Source organism: Stegodyphus dumicola, chromosome 11 (genome assembly GCF_044657685.1).
Source record: "Stegodyphus dumicola isolate Sdum_Otavi_A_Nest chromosome 11, ASM4465768v1".
Classification (NCBI taxonomy): domain Eukaryota; kingdom Metazoa; phylum Arthropoda; class Arachnida; order Araneae; family Eresidae; genus Stegodyphus; species Stegodyphus dumicola.
The window spans coordinates 92,090,740-92,115,123 of record NC_140778.1 but is presented as its reverse complement, the minus strand read 5'-3'; the positions used below and the strand labels follow the sequence as shown (position 1 = coordinate 92,115,123).

The window sequence follows — 24,384 nt, the reverse complement described above, 5'->3', positions numbered from 1 at the left end:
ATTAATTCTAAGAATACTGTTGATATAATTCATGATATGCTTAATACTGAAAATGCTGTTTAAGCTAAAACCCGATTGAAATCTTTTTTTCCATTATAAGGTTACGTGCGGCAAACTGTTTTCGGTAGCCGTATACATATTTTATCGGTTATGATAAAAGGTTTCTACTATTAAGATTTTGATTATGGTAAAGCACAAAGGGGATATTTGTCTAAGTAAAGGAAGTCTTCGTTAAAGATTTTTTTGAGGGAAACAGACTGGATGCACTTGTGAAAACCTCTAAGCCTCCTATGCAGTCGGTAGGATTTAGCGGTGCTCAATGATCTTACCGCTTGGTGACGAAGGGGCTTTCTGAACTTACGAAATATGTATCTGAAGTTGTTGGTTATTTGAGTAAAAAAAAAAAAAAAAAAAAAAAAAAAAAAAAAAAAAAAAATGAAAAGGTAGATTGTAAATAGTACAATTTACTGAAAATACTTTTCTTGAAAAAGGAAAATTATTGAAATTATTGTAAGGAATATAAGAATAATGTGTTTAATTTAACAACTGCCATAAAGTAGCGCTGATTATATATTTTTAAAGAGAAAATAATTTTGCTTGTTTTGTCATATAACGGAAACTACTCATAGATTATACAGGGTGTTTCTAGATGAATATAAGGGCTTTAATGTTTTATAGTATTTATTACGTAAAACTTAATAACTTTGTTTAATCCCTTAAAACTTAATAATTAATCCCTTAAAACTTAATAATTAATCCCTTAAATCCCTTAAAACCTAATAATAAATACATGAAATGAAAAAGAAACTCAAGCAGTTCTGTTTGTTGATGCTCATGCGCTGGAAAGCCCTTGTATCAAAAATGGCAACTAGTTAACAGAAAGCTTTTTGTGTTCTACAGTTGGCAAAGATCGAATCTGTAGTTACTGTTACGTAAAAAATTAAATTAATATTACTTTAAAACTATTAAACTACTTAACTTTGGTCTACGTAACTACCTCTCTCTCTGGTGCCGCGATATAAAAAAACAAAACAAACAATCTCAAAATAAAATAAAATCTTATCCTAACTTATTAAGTAGGAGTGAATCAAAACTATCTTAAGTTAAACAAAATTAACTTAAATCAACAACACAGAAAAATAAGGTTTAACATATCAAACTCTTTAAGTCAAAGGATGAAAAGAAAACCTCCTCCCTGGTATTTTGGTAGAATCAAAGATTATTTATCAAACCAAAATGTCAAAATGCGTTTCCGCAACAATTTCGTCAATCTGCTATCCTTCACTAAAATAAAACTACTTCAGATCTCCAACCTGAAAACATATAAGTTTCAATACAAATGTAGAGATTGCCATAAACCCTATGCATTTAAAATGCAGCACTGAACTCTACAAAACACCAGGGAAAGATAAATCTCATACAAAAGAAGTCTAATCACCAATTCAGATAAATTAAGTAAGCCGAACGTATAATCACAAAACACTCAAAACTGATTTTCCTACTACCGCAACAAGATTACCCAGGTTCGAGACAAGGAATAACCATGCTTTCCGTTAGGATCACATTGGTGACCTACAGTAAACCATAAATAAAACATACAATAATTAAAACAATAAGAAATTTATTTAATATTCCAAACATTATATTTTAAAATAGCTGGCCAGACTACCCCTACAAAGTATTATTCAAAAATTTACTCATCATTTCTCATTTGATGGCTTATCTCTCATTAAGTGAATGAATAATTCAAATCATTAATTAATAAATAAGAAGAGTACAAATTCCCTATTCACTGTAAAATATTACGTAATAATTGTACACAACAAAAATAATACATAACAATTCCAAACCATTGCTGTGCAATGTGCATTCCTTATTATTCAAATGAGTTTTCATGAAATACGGAAAATAACTCAGCGTCCTGTAAGCTGCTTGGTGTCTTTATGATATTCCCCATGCGTAACCTGAATTCAAGCCAATTTTCTTTAGAAAACTTACACGAAGGTATTCTCTTAAACCAGATAGGCCATGACTTTTTAAAAACTGTAAAATAAAAACTGTTTCTAAATAAATATCGGGGTTTAAACGATTGCTAGTATTTATTACGTAAAATTATAATTAATACATAAAATGAAAGAGCAACTGAAAATTTTGCTTTCTGCTTTTGAGTGCTCTTTCACGAAACATATCTCTGCTTTTGGAAACACTGATAGCACACGCTGATCCCCGTGCTGCATATAACATCTGTATAGACTCAAACGTTTACATATAGGCTTGTGATAAGCGTGGGGCATTTTACTACAATTTTTAACAATAATTCTTTGCGATGCTTATAATTTGAGTACCTCAACCGAAAGAATAGCAATAATTTTTGTTAAAACAATATTCTCTTACCTGAAACGTAACATGCAAACAAGATTACCATCAGAAAATTTCTTATCAAGGGATCCATGCTTTTCTCGTTTCACACGATCTGAATGTTCACTCTGTGGTTGATCTGAATGTTCACTCTGTGTTGCTAACATTCATGTGAAATTCTGATATCTAAAATGAAATCTAATTTCCCTACAAGCACTTGTCAGAATTATTGCTCCGAAAATACTATGATGAAAAACACTTCACAGGAGAGTATGAGAATCCTTAAATTTGTGAACAGCTTTTATTATCTTCCTTGCACTATCTTAGCACGGACTTCGGGTGCAAAGGTAAACAAGAATCAAAACTAAAAGTAAAGTGCACCACATGTAAGTCAAAGATAAGAAATTTTTGCTTAGACCGAAAGAAGTGACTATGCAAAAGTAATATCCAGATAATGTCTTATCGCTACGGTTTATATTCGCTAAACCTTCCAGAAACTGAACTTTTAGATTTCTGTATTGGAAAGGAGAACAGAAAACAAAGTCACTCAAATATAGACAGCCAACTTAATACTACACTGGATAAATTTCCTATCAGGTAAATCTCGTGGGAAAATTGCTGTTGGAATCCAACTAACTACATTTGCATTATTTGTTTCTCATCATTAGTAAGTGTACTGCATCATCTAAGTATATTGCATTACTACAAAGCACACTGCTTTTACTGAGTATATTTCTAAGTATACTACATCTGAGTGCATTGCATCATCTATTTATTACTTCCTTATACGAAGTAAAAAGGAAGTATTGTAATCGCGAAAAGTTTCAGGCAGCATATTTCAACGAAAATATCCATTTTGACCGCTATCGAATGCAATTTAACGATGTTTTTTCGTGATATCTGTACGTAAGGACAGAATAAAAAACTCTTTTCCTTCAAAAAAATTATAAAACTGCTTTAAAATTAATTCTGAAGAGAATTTTTCGTGGCGTCTGTACGAACGTATGTACATATGTGCGTGCCTACGTACGTATCTGCCATACTCAAAAACGAGTAGCTTCAGAACGTTGAAATTTTGTATATAGGACTGCTATAAGATGTAGATGTGCACCTCGTATTTTGGTTGCAATTGGCAGCAACAAACGTATATAAATATATTTATATATATATCCTCTCTGTTACCCGGCTCAGTGATCTCAGTTTCTTTACTCTTATATGTTTGTAAGTTGTACATTTTTTGCTTTAAAAATGATTGAATTATGTTGTTTTTATCTTACGGTTAAGGATTTTATGCCTTTAGTAAATCTGTGTGCAATATTTTTAGAATTATCAGCAATTTTAAAGTTGTTTAATTGCCGCTAAGCCTTTTTTTAATGGCGGCCATTGATGTTTACATTTGAAACAGGAGACTAGTGGATTTGTTGCCAATCTAGAGAAATTTAGCTTCGCAACAACAAAGATAACGCCTTCATTAATTATTGCCAATTAAATCATGCTTAATCCTTTCTGGAATTTTTTTGAGGAAATAAGTGTTTCAGATTTACTTCGTAATTTTTAATATAGATATTTTGAGTTTTTATGTATTTTTGCCTTCTTGCGAAGTGAGAACTGAATTAATTGAATGAGAAATACTCAATCGTCTGTGAAAAACTGTTTCTCTTTTATTTTGTTTGCTTAATTTCTTTTATACATCATTCTAGCTTTATTATAGTATTTGAATAGAACATGTGGCAACGATTAGATAATTCTATTCTTTAAATGATATAAATTTTGTGCATTATGAGTGCATTATAATTTGAACGAAGTATAATACTGTTAAGTGAATCTAGCGCCAGAGTGTGGCTGTGGTAAATAAATACTATAGTGAATTTTAAAGATTGCATTTATTCTATTGTGGTTTATGCGCTGTCGGCGAAGTAGATTTAATTCAATCCAATAAGTTTGAATGAAATGCAAGAAAAAATGCCTATAATTTAATACTCCGTACGAGGAAGTCATGTGGTGTACACATCAGTTTTTTTTATTAGGTGCTCGTAGTTATTTAACCTCTTCCGTTTATATTGTTTTAAGCCGTTTATTCAAATTTAGTATGGCTCTAAAATTAATAGCCCGCCCTAACTAATCCAGTGTACTTTTTATTTTATTCCTTATTCTCAGTCAATAGCATAGCTCCTGGACTTGATGTCAACGCTTCCACTTTCATTGAAGCGCCGAATTTTAGTAATCTAGATGTTTCCATTAACAGTACTCTTACCGCTAGGACAATTTGCCTGAATACGGCTGTTTTTCCACGTTGGAAATGTTTCGTTATTCTTGCGTTGCATCATCATCAACGCTAGGCGTAGAAAATTGCTATTATTTTTGCTTAACATTTCCTGTTCACAGGATCGGTCCTTTGTCCTAGCACCTGATCATCTAAGTTTATTTCTAAAGCCTGTCCACTGGTAAACTTTCTAACTATAAGAGAATCCGCCTAATATGAGTTCTGCGAGATATGATTTGAAATTTTAATATAATTTAAAGGTTTAATGGTGCATATATTTTTGTATTATAAAATGGTAAAAAGTGAGTCTAATTCTCCTACCGAATTATTTTTTTATGTAAGTGAATATGTGTTGTTATGAGGTTTTAAAATATAAGTTCGAAATTTGAGCACTTAATTTAATTTCTAATTTTGTAATGTGAACACCGATCAAATCAAAAACTGTAATTTAAAAGTCAAATAAAAGAATCAAAATGTTGTCAGTCTAGGTTTGCAAACTTACGTCAAATTATTGCCATGAAGAAGTAAAATATACCTAGAATTTAAATACACTGACTACCAATAAGTATTTGGACACCTGTGATAGAAAAGAAAAACTAACTTTATTCAAAATCAATAGTTCGTAGAGCCTCCACAAGAGGTAATTACAGCGTGGACCCTCCGGGGCATACTTTCCACAAGTCTTTGTATGACAGCTAGGGGTATTTTCTTCCACTCGGCTTGGAGAAGACATAGAAGTTCCTTCACCGATTTTGCACGGGTAGTGCACCCCTGAATTCGGCGATGCAACTCGTCCCAGAGGTTCTCGATAGGGTTCAGGACTGGACTCTGGGCAGGCCAGTCCATTCGATGAACCCTATTGGCACCATACCAAGCCTTGGTTAACGTCGAAACATGACAACTGGCATCGTCGTCCTGACAGTAACAGGGGGTCCAACCCGTAAAACTGCCATAACGTAGGAAGCCCATTGTCATCCAAAATAGTGCAGTAGGCATTGGAGTTGAGCTTACCATGAATGGGGACCAAGGGTCCCAGCCCATACCAGGAGAAACAGCCCCAGACCTTAATTCCACCTCCGTCGAACTTGACTGTTGGCACAATGCATTCTGGCAGGAGACGTTCTCCAGGTAGACGCCAGACCCAGACCCTGCCATCCGAACGGTAAACGGTGAACCTTGATTCGTCACTCCAATGAACCCGCTTCCACTGATCTACGGTCCAATTTCGATGTGCTTTGCATCACATTAACCTAGCAGCGCGGTTGGACTTTGTGATCAAAGGCTTATGGGCAGCATCACGATCATGAAAACCAAGCAGATGTGCTTCCTTACGGATGGTATTCATTGAAACAATACTCCCGGATGCCTGTTAAAACTCCTCGTGGATGAGGGCCATCGGTTGGGTGCGGTTCTTCCGAATTTCTCTGGACAGCACTCGTCGGTCTCTATCTCCCAGTTTCGTTGGTCTGCCGACTCGGGGCACATTCTGAAAATCACCGCTCACCTTCCACTTCTTAATCACATAGGCCACTGTCGATTTTGGGCACTTCAGATCGCTAGATATGTCCCTTAAGGATCGGCCACATTTGTGATATCCGATAATTATACCTTTCTCGAAATCAGAGAGCTGCAAAATGCGAGGCATCTTGCATGCGACTAAAACCGATGCTGTTTCCTACACGATATATACCGGCGGAGTCCGTGACGTACCTTAGGACCGCAGATATCGTCATTTGCATAGGTGTCCAAATACTTATTGGTAGTCAGTGTATAAGGTTCTGTAGCATTTCAATGCAAACAGAAAAAAAAAAAAAACATGACTAAAACTAATGTTTACTTTTCATTTTGCATCGAGCCCGCCAGTAGCCGAGCGGTACGTGGAACACTGGCAGTTCTGTCCGAGGTTCGAATCCCGCGAACGGGCTGGCTGCATGTGCGTTTTCATGGTTTTCCCCTTGTGTAACGTGTATACGAGCCAGTTTCCCTTAGAAAGTCCTCTATGAAGCCATCCCTCCCCTTAGGCAGATAGCTCTAGTGTGCTTTGTCATAATTAAATAAACCAAACCAAACCAACCATATTGCATCGAAGTACTCTGAAACCTTATTTTCTACCTTAGCCTTTTAAATGGAACATTCCGCTCTTTCAATTTAACTTCCATTGAATTTAATTAACTAATCTTCCAATAATCATACACAAAAACACACTGTTTTTGGAATCCTAAGTATCTGTTCTTTATTGTGTAATAATAGAAAAATTCGAAATGTTTCGCTGGAAGGGTCAGTTTTACGTAAATTAGGTATAAGTTTGACGTTTTAAAATTGAAGTCTATAAAAGAGAAAGATTAACGTTCAAGCTCGTCTTGCTTTTCAAGTTAAGCGCTTATAGCTAATTCCTTAACGTTGAGTACTTTCACAAAAAGTAAATTTTAATCTGAATTTTTAATCCTTTTTGTAGTGTATAAATTAGCTGTTTGTCCAAGGGTAACTGTAACATTTTCACGAAAATTTCTTAATATTGTAAAGACATTTTTAATTGCGGTTGATAGTTTTATAGCGGTATAATTAATAAAATATAAAAATTCTAGATTCTTTTTTGCTCCTATATAATCCATGCTCAATGTTACACAAAACAAATTATAAGAAAGAAATATCTTCCTCTGCTTTCGATTTTCGTCCTAAAAGTGACTAGTTTCACCCACAATGATTTTCTTTACTTCCTTTATTTAATAATGCATTTATCTGTTGTTAAAAAAGGATTGTATTTTCTCGGAAGATAGACTGTTATACCCCAAAAATTGCCCGTAATAAAACTACAATAAATTTCCATTGCAAAATTTAAAGGCTTTAATGTTCGCTTACAGCCCACTGATAATTTGCATGTGCCAGTACGACTCACAGAAACGCTAAACTACCAAGTATTTAATCTTGATATTACGTTGTTGGACGGTTGCTAAGAACGGATCATAAACAGCTATATAGCAAGCAAAGAAGTAAGTATGGTTGCATGTCAAGTGAAATAAAATAATGCCAGAATACTAGGACATAACCAACGGTAACTTATTGTACTCTGAAGTTCAAAAGGCTTTGAAAAATGTTCAAGGCTGAAAATGGTCAAATCGTGCTGAATACATAAATGTAAAAAAAAAAAAATCATTTATTGTCCGCAGGCATTCTGGCATTGTCCATAAGATATCGATATGGGATATCTCCACCATAGGAGGGCGATGCATTCTACACGTCGTGTCATGCTTTGCATAACATTATCTAGAAGCAGTTGGGATAAATTATCCATCTGGTGATCCATATTATACATGGTACATGCAAGTTGTCTTTTTTAAGGATGGCAATCTTTGTTTAATGGCCTCCTACGCTGATGATTTTACCTTCAGTTACCACTTCGATTCATGCTTTCTCTAATTTTGTGCACTGCTTCAGAAATTTTCATTTTAAAGATTGGAAATTCTACAAACAAAATTGCTCAGGAACATGTAATTGCATTTTAATTCGGCAGTGACAATTCTATATACGAGGGCATTTCGAAAAGTAAAGATACACCGTACGCCAGAGGAAAAGAAAAGTTTTGGTGAGCAAGTTGGCAACACAGGTATTAACCTTGAACCGTTAGCTTTCTCCTCGCGGTCGTTCGGCATTTCAACGTTGATTCTGGTTGGAGCAGGTCGTGTTTAAAATGGCTGCGCAGATTCAGAATCCCGCCAAATGCGAAGTGCGCTCCGTCATACGTTTTCTTCATGCAAAAGACCATGCAAAGGATTTCTTCATGCAAAGGATATTCACAAAGAAATTATTTCGGTTTATGGGAACATTATGATGGACAAAATGTAACGAAATGGTGTCGTCATTTCTCTGATGATAGGACCGATGTTCATGACGAACAAAGAACAGGTCGGGCATCTGTGATCTCTGATGCCCTTCTTCAGAGAATAGAGGAAGCAATTCGTGCGAATAGACGTCTCAAATTGAAAGAATTGCATCAGATCATACCGGAAGTGTCAATGACAACTCTTCATGAAGTTGTGACTGTAAAGTTAGGGTACAGTAAATTGAGTGCGCGCTGGGTTCCAACAGGCGGCAACCTTCTATGTCTGTGGGATACAAAAGCTTGTGCACCGACTTAACAAATGCTTGGATAACGGGAGTGATTATGTCGAAAAACAATAAATAATCCAGTTAATAAGATGTAACTGACGTTTACTAAATAACTGTTTTTTTTTTAAGGAATGCGAGCCATTGTATCTTTACTTTCCGAAATGCTCTCCTATAATGACCTGAAACTTTCCTAGGTTGTGGGCTTTCTCAAAAAGATTAACAAAGAATTTTATCAGAAGGTTGTAATTTGCAAAACATTTACTACTGCGACAAATTCAACAATGAAATTTTATTGGAAGTCTCTTTGATCTTATGTGACTCTCCTGTTTCTGAAGTACATGAATGTGTAATAGTCCATATTGCTTCGAATTATGGTAATTTATTTTATCGTTGATAAATCGCATCTCTAAGATCATATCGCTATTTCATTTACTGTATTTTGAATGTTTGCTTTTAGTAAATAACAGACATTAATGTTTCTGCAATAAAAACTTTCAGCTCTCCATATGTGAAATCACCAGACACCCCCTGATTGTCAAGGGGTGTTTCGAATAAGCATCTCGAAACCATGTACATGGGTTCCGGAAAATGTTTACCATTTGTATACGTGTACAACATACATAACCCTTTAGTAAACTGTTATCCTTGATTAAAATTAAAGGAGGCACATTGTTTAATCTCTTGTTCAAGAAACCTTCATGTAAATCTTATTCATAACATCGTTCGTTGTTCGAAAGAAAATTTAGGTAGATTAAGCTTTTTGAATACAAAAAGATATAAAAGTGTCTACTACATGAAGGGAAGAACGTCTTTAGGGATGACTTTCTGGAGGAAACTGGTTTGTATTCAACTTCGCACAAGAATGTGCCTTTGCAGAGTATCCGCTGGGTTCGATATCGAATTAAATTACTTATGGTTCATACGTCTTAAGAACTTGTCCTTTAGAGAAGCCCTTTAAAAGAAACTTTATTCACTAAAATAGTCCTCTTTAAGTGTTACGAAGACATCGTCTTTGTAGTTATATGGAATCTCACTCAAAACAGATTGCCTGACATTAGTCTCTCGACAGTCTTTCCAGTGATTTACAATTATTGTAGGAGGAGATTACACTCAAACTACAGCAATTGGGGTTGTTCCACCACCAAAAGGAACGCCAAAGAAATATATGTTTTCATGAAAAACCTTCTATAGCAATTTACGTGACTAATGATCCTGTGTAGACACCCCACACTACGTATGGTGGGGAATATACTGGATATCATCCTGACAAATTCCAACATTAATATGGTGTTGGAAGTTCATTAAGAAGTACAAGTAAATGCTTTTCTTGGAGGTTCTAACATGGTTGGAGAATTTCTTGGAGGTTCTTGTAATTCCTTTCGTAAATCCTCCACGGAATGATGTTTTCAATGTTCATGACCGCCAGGTTTTCAATGGCTTGGGAAAAAACATTAAAATCTTTTAATAACTTTTACAAACACTTCGTAACCATAAACCTTCTGAAGAAATTTTGATTTCTTTTAAATTTTTGCTTAAAGGGGCATTAGCTACAGAAGGGCTCTTAGTCTCGAAATGGCATTTTGAGTCGAATCATTTAAATGCGATGTATCGCTTTTCAAATTGTTGCCACCAAATTTATCGCCCTGTATTATATTTAAAGAAAGAAATAATGAAGAATCTGCATGCTACTCGCACTGCGAAGTCTGCCTGTGAGACTTCATTAACATGAATATCTGTATGCTACCCGCACTGTGAAGAAACAACGGTACCTAGAGTCATCCAATTTTTAATAATATAGGTCCATTAGAAAATGGGTACCTGGGAAACCGAATTTGAAATTTGTTTTATTGCCGATTTCATATTTGTAAAACTTTAACGATTTTTTGATTAAAAAATTCTCAGTAATTTCAAAGCGGGCAATGACAAATCTGTACGGAATAAAATATTTTTATCTCCAGTTATCGAGACTGCCTATCTGAAATCCTAAAGATATGCGGTTTCTTTTATATTTTTAGCCCAAAGTACCGCTTGCCCAAATGCTCTCCAAACTGCATGTATCGGTTAATGAAAAAAAAATCCGTTTGGTCATAATATAAAATCTGGTCCGTTAGATTTTATTTAGGTTGTACGTTTTTGTATTCCATTGCGTTAACATTTATACTACGTTCTCTGGATAAAAATTTCATATATTTTAAAAAAGTATTATTGATTTTTAAAATATATTAAGTAATACTGTGTACTTTTCCCCTTATATTGATATTACATGAATTCTTTCTTATTATACTGTTAGGTGCGTTGCGTGCAGGTTCGTAATAAACTGAATGCACATAGGTCTGATGGGAGGTTAACAAAATATATTTTATCAAAAGAAACACTCCAAAGTTCTGGAAGTTTTCCAACAGAAATACTTGTGCAGTTGTTCGAGGTATCACAGAGTGCAACCAATAATTACACTTGAAACTACTAATAATGTTAAATATAAATTCAATATAAAATGCATCTAAAGAGAAAGCTAACCTGGAGATATCTCAATTAATCTAACAAAACGCAACAATAACAATTTAACAACTCAGAGCAAAATTTCTATTCTGACTTAATAGTTTTTAATCGGTGGTGAGAAACTTTTAGTACTCTTTGCTTCTTGAAATTACTGGAAAGCAATATGAGGGTCAAATTACGGTTGTAGCTAATATATTGATCAATTACCAATTATTTAGTTATAATACGTATTACGGTGATACACGGACTGAACGAAAATATCGCCAAATGGTCACCAAATACGGCGCCTTTTGGCGATTTCTAGCCAAATTACCGAGATACCCGTTTATTGAATGTTAAATGGATTTTCTACTTTATTATTACATTTCCGGCATAGACTGTTCTTTAAATTTTTTTTCGCGTTACATTATGTATAATATCGTAACAATATAATACATTATTATATCAATACACATTTAATTATTATTTACAATATTGATAATTTTCTGTAGTCAACGAGATGTTTATTATGCACGGCAATTAATCCCAATCAATCCTTTGATCACACTGAGAGCCCTGTAAATTTTTTCCTACTTCCAAGTGGACAAAACCAACCCCAGCTGGAACCCCTGATCTACATGAAACAAAAACCGTGATTTTGTCTAATTTTAAAAAGTTTTATGTATTTTTTAGATATTCCCATTTGTTCCGGAAAAATAATTGGTTATGTAACAAACCATGAAAACTCACGCATTAGTTAAAACACAAGGCAAGGCCGTATATATACGGCCTAGAATACTTTTGTGATATCCGTAAGAACGTATATATACGTTCATATTAAAATATGCCAAAGAAATTAAGGCAATATATCAAGAGAAAACAAATCCAGGTATGAAATACCAGAAGAGTTTTTACATTAAAATCCAAAAAAATCATTTGTTCTCATAGTAGTTTTGGGAAATTTGTGCTTTCTTAGTGAAACCCCTGGCGACTCAGAGGTTAAACTAAAATTAAACTGATTACAAAGGAATAATTTGGTATCTTCAAATTTTGAGAACAGTCTAATAGTTGGCAGATTTACATTTGCAGAAATTCCTCTTGCTTCATTGCTAAATATTAAATATTTGGTTGCAGTATTTCGTCTAACGTGAAAATGTATAACTCAATGTGCCCTTCGAAATTTCTTTCCATCAGAAGAATTTAGTTTCTCCACCATTTTTGTTATCTTTGTTTTAAAAGACCACCGAGTGTTTTAAATTTCTAGTATTACTTACAGGTTTGAATTAAATCTTTGGGAGTGTATGAAAAGCACAGAACATAACAGTTAGCATTGAAGCAGGTACTTATCACACTTTACGAAATCATCTACCGTCCAAACTGTTACCAATTACTAATAATATAACAGCATGACTACTTGATTGTCACTCATCCTATGTGCTTGAAAAGTTATTTGTAGATAAGCACGTTAGTATTTATAAATATCCAGAAGCTGTATTTGGGCATTCTTTCAAAGTTGAATTTCAAAATACCATACTGCTTCAGAGCAGATAAGTGTTTTTTTCAGTTAGAGAACCGACCATTAAATAGAATAAAGGCTCACAAAATGGTAGTTCCTGAAGCAAGTAGCCAGAAGCTTCATCACGTATGTTTAAGACTAGAATATCAGGATGTCTTATTACAATATAATAGTACCGAAGGGAATACTCTCCGCTCCTCAACTGAAGCGACATCTAGAAATAAACTGCACACATCCAAAACCCAAGTACCACGAGGAATGGCCATCGAGGTTTTTTGGAATACACGTACAGCTGAGCAGTTTTCTACGACACAAAGTCGACGTGAAATTCCATCGTTCCAGGTTGCCTGAAGTGCTGAAGGAATGTTCAGTGGGAAATTCAAGGCCGGAGAAGCGAAGAATGAAAATCCCCAGAGAAGGTGCCGAGAGTGCAAGACAGGCCAGGGAAGAGGAAGGCCTCGGCGGAGGGAAGAGCCTCAACTCCGTCAAAGGTTCCGATTCGCCAACCTGAATTATGTGCAACTTGGAAGGACTTCGCGAAGAAAAGAATGGACGAATAAAAAAGAACAAAAAGATAAGTTTAAAGTTAATTTCTCATTACTAGGATTCAGCTTTATATTACATAGTTTTATTTTACATTTATGCCAGAATGTAAATTTCTAGCTGGCGTGATTCCAATCAGATAGAAAGGAAAGATTATTTACAGTAAGTTTTTAGAAAGTAGTTAAAGAGTCTGTTCTACCTGCTTGAAGGCCACCTTGTTAATTTGATTCTCTTGCGAATTGTATTCTGCGGCGTTGAGTTATTCTCGCCTTTAGGTTTGATACGCGGACTTTGGTTCAGAGCTAACTTGCGCGTTATTCCACTTGTGAAGCTGTTAGCCTAACTTACTTCCTTAATTCTATTTAGTCCATTATCTTTGGGTTAAGCCATGTTATATAGACTCATCGTTATAGCTTATGACTTTCTTGATCATCGTTTCTTGATCATCGTTCTTGATCATAGTTTCTGGCTCATCGTTATAACTTATGACTTTCTTGATCATCGTTCCTTGATCATCGTTCTTTATCATTGTTTCTTGATCATCGTTATAGCTTATGACTTTCTTGATCATCCTTTCTTGATCATCGTTCTTGATCATAGTTTCTGGCTCATCGTTATAACTTATGACTTTCTTGATCATCGTTCCTTGATCATTGTTCTTTATCATTGTTTCTTGATCATCGTTATAGCTTATGACTTTCTTGATCATCGTTTCTTGATCATCGTTCTTGATCATAGTTTCTGGCTCATCGTTATAACTTATGACTTTCTTGATCATCGTTCTTTATCATTGCTTCTTGATCATCGTTCTTTATCATTGCTTCTTGATCATCGTTATAGCTTATGACTTTCTTGATCATCGTTTCTTGATCATAGTTTCTGGCTCATCGTTATAACTTATGACTTTCTTGATCATCGTTTCTTGATAATCGTTCTTTATCATTGTTTCTTGATCATCGTTTCTGGCTCATCGTTATAGCTTATGACTTTCTTGATCATCGTTTCTTGATCATCGTTATAGCTTATGACTTCCTTGATTAGTTATGGCTTTTTTGATCGTTTTAGGCTTCTGTCAGCACGAGATGGTCCGTCTGTTAACTTTTATTTTACTGAAATAAAAAGAGTCCTTTACATCCTTTACCTGCCTCTGTAGTACTTAAAATACGTAGCGATTGCGATAATTCGGCACTGGTCTTTACAAGGCTTCTTCTAGCTAAATACTACCTAAGACGACCAAACTCTATCATGGTCTAATGTTTATGCCGATAAACATGTGCGGAGTAAAATTAGTTTTGTACATAAGTTGAGTTAAATTTTAACACATTTAATATTGCAAAATGTTTTTTACTGAAAACGTTATGCAAACAAATATTAAAACCTAAAATTAATTTTGAAACATTACAAACTGCACAGCATTTGATAATTGTGATGTATTGCATCGGTTCAAATTTTTGCAAATATATTTGATATTAAATTTCAGTACTCTTCTGTTATCGGGACCGCATTCAGAGATGTATGTATGTGCGTATATGTGCGTGAGTATATACACACAAATACATATGTACGTACATATTAACATGCATGCATGAACACATACATCTTTACATATATGCATACATTCATACACATTTATGATTCTGGTTTTGATAATAGAAGCTTAACTAAATTTCTAAGGAATATATTTAATAATTTGTAACTATTTGTGTATCTGATGTATAATAAATATTCCCCTGCAATAATCGAATAAGACAGCAAAAATAATGCAAAATAATTAATTAATTTATTTGCAAATTAATTAATTTTATTTTACAGATATATTTTTATCTAATTAGATTTAGACAATTATGAATGTAAGCGTTATCAAAACAGATGAAATAAAAGTGAAGAACTCGATTTTTACCATCTGAGCTTCCAAAACTTTTATTTATCCGAACTTTTATTTATCCATAGGCAAAATATTGTTTCAGTAACCGATATTTTTATTCTTCTGCCTGAAGAACTTTTTCTCTAAAACCTCTGTTGTCTTGGTAATTCCTTTAGTCCATTTCTTTTGCAAATTGCAGAATTTTATCAACATTCTTTTCAAATACCTTTTCAATAATCTTCTTCAGACTTTCTTTCTCCGCCGTTTGGAAACACCCTATCATTGACCCAAGCTGTCAAATAACAGAAATGTAAGCCAGATTAATTTTTATTTATTGAATTCCATAATATTCATATTTAAAATCAAATTATTTAAGAATTTAACTTTGCAGTCCTGCATGCAATTTAAGGCCACTTGATATATAAAAGTCATATATTTTCAGACAAGCAAGCAAAGTATTTTCAGTGCGTATTTTAAAAAAGATTTCTGGCTTTTAACTCGCCCATCGTTATGAAAATAACACAAAGTATTTAATACTAAGATGAGATGAAACATAACAGTAATATAACTTCAAGAAAAGTAGTAATTATGCATTTACATTAAAACTCTTCAAAAACATTAAAACTGCAGAGATGAAGGTATAATTTTCATATTTAGGTGATACTCGTTTAATCGTTTTGTACGTGACATAAAAGATGAAAATTTTACGAAGGTTGTAGAACTTTTTGTAAAAAGTACATAAATATATTAATCCCAAGAATAATTTTTAAAGTTTCATTATTTAGGGAATCCAATATTGTTTATATAATTTTCATTTCCTACAAAAGGATTTTATTTTTTAAAATTAATATAAATATAAAGTAAATCTTGCCGGTGTTCAAAATACAAAATGACTGTCCTCAACAGTCTGCATAGTAATTAAGTTCTACTACAATAATATGAACTTGTAGTCGGAAGAATGGGTGACGAATGCATTGCTGGCTGCTGCTTCTGTGACTCTATATTTTGATTTTCAGTATTAAAACTAAATAAAATGAGTTGCAATGGTTAAAAAATAATAACATAATTATAGCGCATAGTATTATAATAGAAATGTAATAAGCTGAAAATATATTATATATTAAACAATTAACATAACATAATGATATCATTATAATGAACACGTAGTGTGTCTCCGAAGAAAACATTTATTATTTAATAATTTTATTGGAATTGTAAGTAATGTATTGTGAGTATATATATATATACATACATACATTATATAAACTAGAGGGATTATATTCCAGGAAAAAGTAGAATAAAAACTTATTGTAATCTTAAATTATTGCAATACATTGAAGTTATTTATTTAAAGATAGATTACGAAAAAAATAAGATTAACTGTGAACCTACTGCTGCCTCGATAAAAAAGAGGCTTCAAGAAAAGATAGAATGGTACATCGATATAGTCGATATCATTTTTGATATAATCACCAACAGTTAAAAACATCTGAATCGTTGTTCGTTTTCATGGCCTATTCGATTCAAATCAATCTGTATTAAAATAACTCAAGTCAAATCAATTTAATTCTCAAATAGATTAGGAAAATTCTCCTACATGATCCTGATTCCTAAAAAAATACTGTAAAACTACTGAGAGGAAACATCTGAATAGAGTCGAATCCGGTTAATTGGACCACCGGATAATCGGATCAGCCGCTTTCTCGGACCAAATCCTAAAGAACCGAAACAAATCCTACGTACACAAGCCTAATATTATTCGCTTATTTGGACCAAAATTCCGTTTAATCGGACCAAAACACGTGAGAGCGAATAAGAAGCAGAAGCCACAAGTCGGCCGCGTGCAGCGGATGTCTGCGACATATGGGACGATATGGAGTTGCAAGATCAGGAATTCCTTAACCTTTTCCCGTGGGCTATAGGGGTCAATTTCGAACGTATTATGGCCATTTAGTCACTTATTTTAAATGAAAGGAACAGAAAAACAAATCGACAGGGTCTTGCACTTCCTAATCCATATTAAGGAGTAAATTTTAAATTTCCATAGTTTGCTGAAATTTCTTGAGACACATTTAAAGTAGTGAAAGTGCGGGACATATATGTCTCAGCCCACTGGAAAAGGTTAAAGTGCATGACGAAAGCAAAACCGTTGGGAGGTGAACACACGCATCATTTTCCTTGACTTGCGCTTCCGAGTTTCGAGAAAATGAACAGTAGTGTCCGGCTCCACCTGAAAGGAATTCCCGCCAGTCAATCATGAATAAAGTTTGCACCAGAAAGCTATCACTTTATCACCTTTTTGGCATGATTTTAGTGCCAAAGCTTTGAATGGCGAGCATTTTATCTCCCTCTTGACCTCAACAAATTGAACCCGAAACACCAAGGTTTCTTCAGACCACTTTAGTCAGTAAACTGTGCTCGTGTCTTGTCTCCGCTGCCAAAATGCCACGACGGGACTTGACATTAGCTGAAAAAATTAGGTTCCTGGATAAGATCATATAACAACCACGAAACACTAGTCAGTGTCAGTTGGTGGAAATAACCGGATTGGTAAAGACTACAATTTCGCGATTGATAAAACAAGAGAATGAGCTGCGAGAAGAATGGGTACAATGTGAAAGACGAGGAGGAACTTCCAAAAAACGGAAGAATGAAGGCAAGGACCCAGATGTCGATGAGGCCCTTAATGAATGGCTGGAACCCCGTTGTTGCTGGACGATCTGTGCGAGTAAGCGACCCAATGTTAAAATGCAAAGCAGAACTCGCTAAAAAGCTGGGCCACGATTGGGTCTCCTAATCCCCAGTCGCCCTTTAAAAGGGGGAGTATTTAAGTTACTTCTCCCGCCTTCTTAGCATGCCTTTGTGGTGTAGTGGTCAGCACACTCGGCGCTATTCGAGAGGTCCGTTGTTCCAGTCCCGGCGAGGGCATTGCTCATTTCTCAACTCTGCTGCTTTAGAAAAGATTCTTAATATCTCTACAAAAGTCATATAACGTGATTTACAACTTCCGCTTATGATAAATTATATTAACCACAAATTCGGTTTAAAACTATAAGCATTTACATCCTATTAGTTGAGTTTAAGATAACTAACCTGATACTTATACCTCTTGCTATTTAAGATAAGCCAAATGGTTAGTTGTATAATCTTGCATTTGGATCACATACTGCAACACTAATACAACTCGAAAAGTACGAATTTTCATTTTAGACCGTGCTCAGCATTCTTAAATCATCCTTTTTTTGGAAGCTTCACTGATACATATTTTATTTCAATGCGTGATTAACAGATGACAGTTATGTCTATCTTGCAGTTTTTGCTTTGTCGCGGTCATTGACTGCGCTGCTTGATATCCTCACATTGCGCCAGACAACTTATTAAAGTAATTAATTTTGTAGAACAGCATTTTATTAATTACAATAATGAGCATTTCAGAGGCATTTCTGTACATCTAAGCCGGTAAGAACATGCTGTTTATACCAAAATATCATTGTTTTGCAATGTACTATCTGCGAAGGCCCTTGTATGACACTGTATTTTAAATGAACTGAAATAAATATGCTGGGTCTTGGCTACTGGTGTGAGGGCTTCTTGTGGGCCCTCACCCTTGCCCATACCATCTTGGGGTACTCTAGACAAGGGGAACTCGGCGCTATACCAATTGTTGGATGTATATTTAATAGTTGTATTTTTTTTTTTTTTTTTTTTTTTTTTTTTTTGCGTTACTTATTTTCTCACTGTTTAATTTTATGTTATGATTTTTACAATAATCCTGTTGCTGGCAACATGTTTTATTTTACTATTGAGTTTGTGTGAATGGCAACAGATATTCATGTTTGTGTTTCAGTATAATAACGTTTTAGCCGCACTGTGCTGAGGCAATCTATGTGTTAAAGAATTTCATGTTTTAAAATATCAATAAAGTTTTTATACAAAGCTGATGCTTTTTAGTTCAAGGCAACTATTTGGTTCCCCAGGTGAGGCATTTAATGATATTTAAAATGTTGTAATTATATGCTCTAGAACTGTATTTAACGAACTTTTTAAGTACTAGTACTGCAAATCGTCTGCATGACGTTAGAAAGATAAGTGGAAATATTTTTTAATGGTTAAGTATCTTGTTGAAGTTATTTGTACTTATTAATCATTATTCATGCTAATAATGGAAGAATTAAGTGAAGCTAATCTTAAAAGTTTAAGATAACGAACGAAATCTTCCCTAACGCGGCTTCACAATAGTTTCAGTAATCAGTTAAGCCAAACGGAATTAAAAGCGCGATTAGGAAGAATTGAACGAATATTTGAAGAATTTGATCAATATGATGCGGCTTTACCCGAAGAAGCTTCTGAAGTTGCTGAATTCGAAGCTAAATATTTTGAAACGAAAGTAATGTATCAATCCGCCACTGGAACGGCGATTCTTGGATTCTGCCATTCTGTGATTCTCATTCATTCGGTGACGGTGAGAGGTGAAGGTCGTACTCAGTGTGAGCTCCAATATTTCGCGATTTTAATGTGTATTGGTTTTTGACATGCGGAGGTACCTGCGGTCACAACCTAAAATGTTCTTCTCTACGACACCGATCGATGTTACGGACGATGAGCTAAGCGAGCGGGAATGTGAGAAGTCGTTCTAGTCTACTAGATCGATGCCGGTAAAGTTCAGGAAAGAAGATTTTGTTGCCGAAAGCAGTGCGAAGAACGGAAAGGGAAATATTTTAAAAAGCATGTAAGCAGTTTCCGTGGTTGCGAGGAATACAAGAAGAGTTTTGAAAAAGAAGGACATCCCAGAACCCAGGGGGAAACCCCCCAGATGTCACCCAAGAAAGTTTTCCTGAATTGACAACGACTGATCCTTGGCGGAGCAGAACTGCGAGCAAAGTCAGCTACAGTGAAAAGTTGAGAGGAAAATCTACAACGTCGCCAAATATCCTGTAAGGATTCCTTTCCTGGTTTGTTAGCCCGGATACTCAAGAACTCTTTAAAGTCTTCTCTGAAATTATTAGATTTCTTCGAAACATCAATCTAGCTGAGAAACTTCGTGATTTGCTACAAACTGTAGCGAACATTATGCAGATGACCTCCATGCAAGATTAATGTTTTCATCTCAAATTACTTTCAGCCCTTATCATCTTTGTTCGAGGATACTACCCAGGTTATTTTGTTTTCAAGAATCGAAAACTTCTTTTTGTTCCACAAGGAGTAGGGTCTCGGTACCCAGGTACCCTGGTGTTAGAGCACCGTTCTAGTGGATCGATTGCAACGGCCAGAAATGTTTTGATTTCAAATCCCACTGCAGTTGAGGCTAGCTTTAAACTTCCTCGTTTAACATTCCGAGTTTCAATGGTAAATATACTGATTGGCTTAATTTGAAAGATCTGTACACGGCGACAATTCATACCAATCAATTATTAGCAAAATTTCAGAAATTCCAATATTTGATAGGCCTTTTAACGGACGAACCAGCTGCTATTATTAAGAACATTCCGATTTCCGAAACTACATACGATGAGGCTTGGGACAAATTGATGAATCTTTATGATAGGAAAAAAAATCAAATTGTCATGTCGCTTGTCAGAACAGTTCTTGAGCAACCCAGAATTACTATCGCTGATTCTGTTAATCTAAGAAAACTATCTGATACATCTGATGAAGTTGTCCGTGGATTAAAATCTCTTGGCGAAAAGGCTTCGTCTAGAGATGCTTGGCTAGTTTATTTTTTGTTAGAAAAGGTCGATCCTTAAACGCGCCGCTTATGGTCACAGAAAATTGGTGAAGAATTTCCTACCTTAGAATGTTTTTTGAAATTCTTAAACTCAAGATGTGTTTCACTTGAAATGTTAAAGACTCATAATACTGAAAAGCGAATATTGCATAAAAATCCGTGCTCTGTTACGAAGAATGTTTCACATAATAATTAACATTATGTTTAAAATGTCAGTATTGCAATGGTTCTCATACTTTATCAAAGTGTTATAAATTTAAATGTGCAGATATTACGATTAGGAAAAATATCATCCGGAAGAATTTATTATGCTTCAATTGCTTTGGGAATCATCAAGTAAAATTTTGTTCATTGGAAAATTTGTGTTCTATTTGTAAAGCAAAACACCATACTTTACTGCATGAAGATATTAAAAGTAATAACGTAGTGGTATCAAAATCATTTCCGTCTGATGAACTAATTTCTAATTCAGATGAACAAAATAATATTTCTAGTTTTTCTATTCAGGGTCAAGTCCTTCATTTTTACCAACAGCGGCAGTAATAATTTACGATCCTGCTGGTCAAGGTCACAAATGTGTCATCGATTTTGACAGTGGAAGTGAAACTTCTTTCATCAGTGAATCATTTATTGACTGTTAAATACACGCAGACAAAATGTCCGTATTTGCGTAAAGGGACTTAGAGATTCTGAAGTAAATGTAAAATTGTTTTCGAAATCTGAGTTGAAAAAAAACATGGTGTTTTAATACAAGCATATATTCTTAAAAAATTAACTTCGCATTTGCCTTCGGTAAAGATTGACAGCAAAGACCTTGATTATTTGAATTCAATTAATCTTGCAAATCCGAATTTCAGTACGCCCAAACAAATGGACATAAATAGAGCTATTTTTTCTTTTCTCTGCTTCTTCCAGGGCAGATTGTTGGCTATAAAAATGCAATTGCGCAAAATACTATTTTTGGTTGGGTTGTATGAGGTAGAATTAATACAGAAGGCAGTACTCCGCATCCCATTAGTGTTAATCGCATTAGTTTACATATTCCCCCGCCTTCTATCCATGGAAAGAAAATTTGAATTAGATAAAGAACTTGGTAGGCAATACAAGGAGTTTATGCAAGAATACGAAACTTTAAATCATATGGTTCCAGTTGTTCAGACTGAAGAAAATAAGCAAGTATATTATCTACAGCATCATGCTGTTGTTTAACCGAGTATCTCTACCACTAAACTTCGTGTAGTATTTGACGCTTCATGTAAACCTAAAAATTCAGTTTCTTTGAACTCTGTTTTAGCAGTAGGTGCAACACTACAACGAGATATCTTTTCAATATTGCTCAACTTTGTGTATACATAAAACAGCTTTTTCTGCTGACATAGATAAAATGTACCGCCAGATTTGAGTAGATAATGAGGATCGATATTTACAAAGAACTGTTTGGAGAGAATCGGTTAATTCAAAAATGCAGACATATAAATCATGTACAGTTAATTATGGCACTGCATCTGCACCATTTTTAGCAACACGCTGTTTGCGGAAAATTGCTTTGGATGCAGAACAGGATCATCTTCATGTATCTTCTGTTCTTAAAAATGATTTTTATGTAGATGATTATTTATCTGGATCAAACAGTTTACAGAAAGCAGTTGACCTATGCTATAAGCTTTCACAGGTATTAGAGAAACGTGAATTTAGGTTAAGGACATGGAGATCAAATTGTCCTAAGCTTCTCAAAAATTTATCCATTGATAATCAGGAAGCAGGTGACCTTGAAGTAAACTCAGATGATTGTGCCAAAACTTTAGGGCTCTTTTGGAACTCTGCAGAAGACAAATTTTATCTATCATTTCTATTGATTTCGGGACTGAAGTTACTAAACGAAGGTTCATTTCTCAATCTAGCCCACCAGCGGCCGAGCAGTAAAGTCACTGAACACTAGTAGTTCGGCCCGAGGTTCGAATCCCGCGAACGGACTGGCTGCATGGGTGTTTTCGTGGTTTTCCCCATGTGTAACGTGTATACGAGCCAGTTTCCCTTAGAAAGTCCTCCACGAAGGCATCCCTCCCCTTAGGCAGATAACCCTAGTGTGTTTTGCCGTAATTAAATACACCACACCACACCATTTCTCAATCATCTAAAATCTTTGATCCTCTTGGCTTGCTATCGCCATGTACACTCAAGTTGAAAGTGTTATATCAGCAGTTGTGGTTTTTAAAACTTGACTGGGATGCCCCACTGCCTAAAGAATGGGAAGAGAAGTTGCAGCGACTTCAAGAAGATCTTGAGGTTCTCAGGCAATGTTAAAATTTCGAAGTGGCTTCAAACTACGTCTAACCCGTCTAACCACATGTATCTGCATGGTTTCTGTGACGCGTCAGAATCTGCTTACGCTGCTGTCATCTGCTGTCTTCAACCAACATCTCCTGACAGGAATGAAGTCAATTTGGTGGTTGTTAAAACCAAAGTCGCAGCGATTAAACAAGTGTCTGTACCTAGACTGGAACTCCTACGTGTATTGCTCCTTGCCAGACTAATCAAAGCTGTCCATAAGGTCTTCTCCAGCGCTGAAATTTCCTTCCATACTTGGACTGACTCTAAGGTGGTTCTCTGTAGGTTAGCAGCTCATCCTCGAAAATAGAAGCTTTTTGTGGCAAACAGGACTTCATAAATATTAGATGCTATTCTCTATCAACAGTGGAGCGATAGTTCGTCGAAACAGAATCCTGCCGATCTTCCTTCTAGAGGAATTAATCCTAAACTTCTACCGAACATATCCCTTTGGTGGCACGGGCCATCATTCTTAGCGTTCGATAGTTCAAAGTGGCCTCTACAATGATCTGTCAGTAATGAAACCAATAGTGATGCAACTGTCTTAACAAAGGACAAAATCAATTTTTTGTACAACAGCTTATTTGACTAATGACACTCTGGTAATTTATTTCAGAACTGTTCTTCTTTACCTAAAATAGTTAATATAATTTCTTTTTGCTTAAGATTTATTTTTAGATACAAAGAACGGGTCTTTGGTTCTGAAGATAATAGGTTAGAATATCCTGCAGTAGTACCTTTATATAATGAAAGGCAAGAAGCTATGAAGTTGATCATTAAATGGATCCAGTTTGTACACTTACATAAAGATATAAAGGATCTCAAAAATAATTCATCTTTTAGTTCTAAAAGTGTATTAAGCTCACTTCTTCCTTTTCTAGATGATGATGGTGTTTTAGAGGTGGAAGGTCGGCTGCAAAATTCTGACTTAGCATTCAATGCTAAGCATCCCATAAATATCCTAGGTCAACACAGGATTGCCTTGTTATTAAAATTGTAGCCCGAATAAACAATTAAACAAAACTTCAAATCTTTACAACAACCATTTTTTCCATTTATTTTTAACAATAACAACGGTAAAGAAAAAACTGGTAACCATGGTAACACTTTGCGACTGAGCAGATAGACTCGCAGACGATTTTCACAGACGATGTGTTAGCGTCGCAGAACAAATACAAAAATATTAAACACATCCCACCTGT

The 24,384-nt window shown here is 34.9% G+C and overlaps 2 protein-coding genes across 4 annotated transcripts in view; both read right to left on the bottom strand.

Moving 5' to 3' along the window:
• Positions 1-2,600, bottom strand: part of LOC118192020 (organic cation transporter protein-like) — a 99,085-nt gene extending 96,485 nt beyond the window's left edge. Inside the window, exon 1 of the mRNA XM_085826994.1 lies at positions 2,395-2,600. The gene's annotated coding sequence lies outside the window, so the exon portion shown is untranslated. The remainder of the gene's footprint in view (positions 1-2,394) is intronic.
• Positions 2,601-15,023: 12,423 nt separating this feature from the next.
• The window catches only part of LOC118198258 (apical endosomal glycoprotein-like), a 92,822-nt gene continuing 83,461 nt past the window's right edge, over positions 15,024-24,384 (bottom strand). For all 3 annotated transcript variants that reach the window (XM_035369896.2, XM_035369895.2, XM_035369898.2), the window contains one exon: positions 15,024-15,421. In XM_035369896.2, the coding sequence (XP_035225787.2) occupies positions 15,360-15,421 (62 nt within the window). In that variant the 3' untranslated portion in view covers positions 15,024-15,359. The remainder of the gene's footprint in view (positions 15,422-24,384) is intronic.